Source organism: Wolffia australiana, chromosome 15, assembly GCF_029677425.1.
Source record: "Wolffia australiana isolate 7733 chromosome 15, ASM2967742v1".
NCBI lineage: Eukaryota > Viridiplantae > Streptophyta > Magnoliopsida > Alismatales > Araceae > Wolffia > Wolffia australiana.
Window position 1 is genome coordinate 5515434 of NC_135849.1, and position 4353 is coordinate 5519786.

Here is a 4353-nt window from a genome sequence, read left to right on the forward strand (position 1 = left end):
TTGGCATCTCTTAATCAAGTCCTTGACGTTTTGCATCAAAGTCCCTGCTTTTTTTAGTGTGTGCAAACTGAAGTCGCCCAAAAGTAATTGTACACATGTCCCTTGGCTTTCTCTCTCCTCCTTATTTCCCTAAAAAAACTTGGAAAAATATATTAAAATTTTCAAACGGGATTTTTATGGTCCGGGATGAGGGACTAGACAGTTTTTCACCGAACGGGACGAAACTGGTGAAGTCAGGACGTAGACGGGATGATTTTTTCGTCCTGTGATGAAGAAACCATCCCGTCCGCGTCCCTTCACTGATTCCGGACATCCAACAGGTCGATCTTTGTCCTGTTCCGTCCATTGTCCACGTTCCGCCCCGTTCCGTCCATTGTCCACGTTCCGCCCCGTTCCGTCCATCCTTATTTATTGACGAGTATAGGAATTAGCATAATTCAACGGCCTAAAATCTCTCCTGCAAAAATACTCTTAAGAATTATCATATCTTTTCTATATTTGTAGATTCAACAAGTTATGTCATTCTATGTAATTCAGTTGGCGTGGTTTCTGAAAATGCTATCAATTATAAAACTAATCATTATAGCATATATTCGATTATATTCCATTGGGTTCAGATCCAATAGATTGATCTCTTATCCATTGGCCAAACCCTAGAATATCTGCATTTTTTGTTCTTAGTTGACTGTTCGGCCGCCTGGAAACTCCATTAAATGAGGGTAATTCGGCCAATTGAACAGACTTACTATTTTCCTGCCTTCAAACCCTAGATTCTCTTACTTTTTCGTTTGTGATCCATCTCTGCCTCCTGGATAGCGCTGTCAATAAATATTTAAGAAAATGAGAAGATAAGTGCAATTAATGGTGATTGATGTAGAGATTAAAATAAGGATGACAGAGATTCGTGAGGTAAAGATAGATATGACTAAGATAGATATAAATGCAATGGAAATTAAGATGGAATGATAGAAACTGATATGACACAATTAGATGTGATAGAGATAGTGACATATGTAATAGAGATGGAGAAGATGGAGATAGATTTGATACAGATAGAGAGAGATGGAGGTGATATAGATAGATCTGTAAGATTTAGGTTAGATGCAGATATAATAGAGGTAGGAAGAGATAGAGATGATATAAATAGATATGATAGAGATAGTCATGATCGAGATATGTGATATAGATAGTGAGATCGAGATAAAGACATGATAGAGAGATTGAGAGGTAGAGGTAGAAAGAGATAGATCTAGAGAGAGATGGAGACACTAAGAGGTAGAGATAGGTAGAAAGAGAGACTTAGAGCGAGATTGAGAGGTAGGGGTAGAGAGATATAGATAGAGATTGAGAGCTAGAGGTAGGGATAGCGAGAGAGAGACATTGAAAGGTAGAGTTTGAAAGAGATAGATTTAAAGAGAGAGAGATTGAGAGGTAGAGGTAGAGGTAAAGAGAGATAGATATAGATAGAGATTGAGAGCTAGAGGTAGGGGTAAAGAGAGATAGATAAAGAGATTGAGAAGTAGAGGTAGAGAGAGAGAGATATAGATAGAGATTGAGAGCTAGAGGTAGCCGTAGAGAGAGATAGATAAAGAGATTGAGAAGTAGAGGTAGAGAGAGATAGGTGGAAAAAGAAGGAGAGATAACAACATTGGAAGTTGTTTAAAGAGAGAGAGAGATAGAGATAGATAGATAGAGATTGAGAGCTAGAGGTTGAAGTAGAGAGAGATAGATAGAGAGATTGAGAAGTAGAGAGAGAAAGAGATAGATATAGATAGAGAGAGAGAGAGAGGTAGAGATAGAGATAGCTATATATAGAGAGAGAGAGAGATAGATAGATAGACAGATAGAGAGATAGAGGGGTAGAGATAGAGACAGAGATAGCGATATAGATAGAGAGATAGATAGATAGAGAGAGGTAGAGGTAGAGATAGCAATATAGATAGAGAGAGAGATAGATAGATAGACAGATAGAGAGATAGAGAGGTAGAGATAGAGACAGAGATAGCAATATAGATAGAGAGAGAGATAGATAGAGAGATAGAGATAGATGTAGAGATAGAGATAGAGATAGAGATAGCGATTTAGATAGCGATATAGATAGAGAGACAGATAGATAGAGAGATAGAGAGATAGAGATAGAGATAGAGATAGAGATAGAGATAGAGATAGAGATAGAGAGAGAGAGAGAGAGAGAGAGAGAGAGAGAGAGAGAGAGAGAGAGAGAGAGAGAGAGAGAGAGAGAGAGAGAGAGAGAGAGAGAGAGAGAGAGAGAGAGAGAGAGAGAGAGAGAGAGAGAGGGGTTGAATAAGGAAAAGAGGCAAGAACGACACGAGCAAATAAATAATCGAGTCCGCGATAGTATTATACTCTCCGTGAGAGGTGTCATCGTCCCCTACCTCCGAGCCGATGGCGGGGCTGCTCGAGTACTCGACCGCCGGCCTCGCCCTCGGCTTCATCGGCGCCGCCGACTCCCTCTCCTCGTTCATCCCCTCCCCCTTCATCTCCCTCTTCAGATCTCTCGCCGTCGCCGCCCTCTCCTCTCTCCAGCTCCTCAACGCCCTCCTCTCCGCCTTCTCCGCCCACGCCGCCGGCGACCCCCTCGGCGCCGCCGCCCAGCTCTCCAACGCCGCCGTGGCCGCCCTCTTCCTCCTCTACGCCGCCGCCACCCTCCGCCGCTCTCTCCCCCCCTCAAATTCCCGACCTTGTCCTCTTCTTCGCCTTGGCCGCCTAGTTCCTCCTCTTCCGAACGCGCTCGCCCGACTCCCCCGGCGTGGAGAACCGCTACTACGACCTCGCGCTGGTGACCGTGGCGGCGTCGGCGGCGGCGGCGCTGCTCTCGGCGGCGGCGGAGGGGTCGCCGCTGCCGAGGCTGATCCGTGGGCTGGGAACGGCTCTCCAGGGGACGTGGTTTCTTCAGATGGGCTTCTCCTTCTTCTCCACCGCCGTCGCGCACGGCTGTTCGCTGCGGCGGCGCAGCCGGGCTAGTTTTACGGTGCTGTGCAGGGGCCATGCAGAGTACCACCGCGGGCGCGCCGTCGCGACGCTGCAGTTCAACGGGCACCTCGCGCTGTTGGTGGTGACTTGCTTGGCCGTCTACGCCGCCGCGGTCGGCGGCGGAGGGGAGCGGCGCCGGCCCAAGTATGAGTTGGTGAGCGAGATGGAGAGGCTGGGCAGGGAGTCGTCCGGGTTCGGGCTGGATTCTGAGGAGGAGGACCGCGGCGCGAAGCCGGCGGTGGCGGTGCGCTGAGCTCGCGGTTCGCGATTCGTGGTGCGTATCTGCGTGACGTTTGGTTGGGAGACGGTGAACTCGTCCGTTCTCTTCTTTGCATCTTCCTCTTCTCACGGCCCTTCTCTCTTGCTCTCTCTCCCTCCTTCCCTTCCCACCTCCCGTCTCTCTTTCTCTCTCTCTCCCTCTCCCTCCACTCTCCGTACTCGCTTTCTCTCTCATCTCTCTCTTCCTTTATCTCTCATCTCTCTCTCCCTATCTCTCATTTCTCTCTTCCTCTATCCATCATCTCTCTCTCCCGCCTTCCCTCTCCCTTTCTCTTTCATCTCTCTCTCCCTCTCCCTTCACCCTTTCTCTTTCATCTCTCTCCCTCACCCTCATCTCTCTCTTCCCCCCTTCCTCTGCCTCTCTCTTTAATCTTGTCTTTTCTTCTGTCTCTCTCTCTCTTTCGGTCTCTCTTTCTTCCTGTCTCTCCCTCTCCCTCTCTCTATTTCTTCGCGAGTCTCTCTCTTTCTTCGTGTCTCCCTATCCCTTTCCCTGTCTTTCTCTCTCTTCCTGTCTCTCCCTCTCCCTTTCCCTCTTTCTCTCTCTTCCTCTCTCGTTCTCTCTTTCTTCGTGTCTCTCTCTCTCTTTCGTCCTGTCTCTCCCTCTCCCTTTCCCTCTTTCTCTCTCTCTCTCTTCCTCTCTTGCTCTCTCTTTCTTCTTGTCTCTCTCTTTCTTCCTGTCTCTCTCTCTTTCTTTCTTCGAGTCTCTCCCTCTCCCTTCCTCTCTCTCTCTCTCTCTGTCTCTGTCTCTGTCTCTCTCTCTCTCTCTCTTATATCACTCTCCATCCCTCCCACCATCTCTCTCCATCACTAAAATGAAACAAACTTGAATAGTGTTCTAATGTTTTAATTAAGAGAGACACGAAGAAATTTCTCTCTATGGCTTTCACTATCTCTCAAGGTTGATATACCCAACTTTTAGTAGTTTTAATTAAGCTTTAACAACAGTATTTATATGATTTATATCCTCAATTACTCTATATTTTATACGGGGCAAAAAAGTGTTGATCTTATTGGATTTGGAAATGAAAATTGACCTATTTATTATATAAAGGGAGTAAAGTGGGATGAGAGATGGAATAA

The 4353-nt window shown here is 46.6% G+C and overlaps 1 protein-coding gene across 1 annotated transcript; it reads left to right on the forward strand.

Moving 5' to 3' along the window:
- Positions 1-2406: 2406 nt before the first annotated feature.
- Positions 2407-4148, forward strand: LOC144712633 (plant viral-response family protein (DUF716)). The gene is made up of 2 exons (XM_078586906.1): positions 2407-2631; positions 2732-4148. Exons 1-2 carry the CDS (start codon positions 2407-2409, stop codon positions 3245-3247), a joined length of 741 nt encoding a protein of 246 aa, XP_078443032.1. The 3' UTR covers positions 3248-4148.
- Positions 4149-4353: the final 205 nt, after the last annotated feature.

Excerpts from the sequence above, each read along its gene's own strand:
- LOC144712633 (XM_078586906.1), top strand. The coding sequence starts at position 2,407 with ATGGCGGGGCTGCTCGAGTACTCGACCGCCGGCCTCGCCCTCGGCTTC. Across the intron at positions 2,632-2,731 it reads CCCAGCTCTCCAACGCCGCC|TTCCTCCTCTTCCGAACGCG; the intron begins GTGGCCGCCCTC and ends TTGGCCGCCTAG.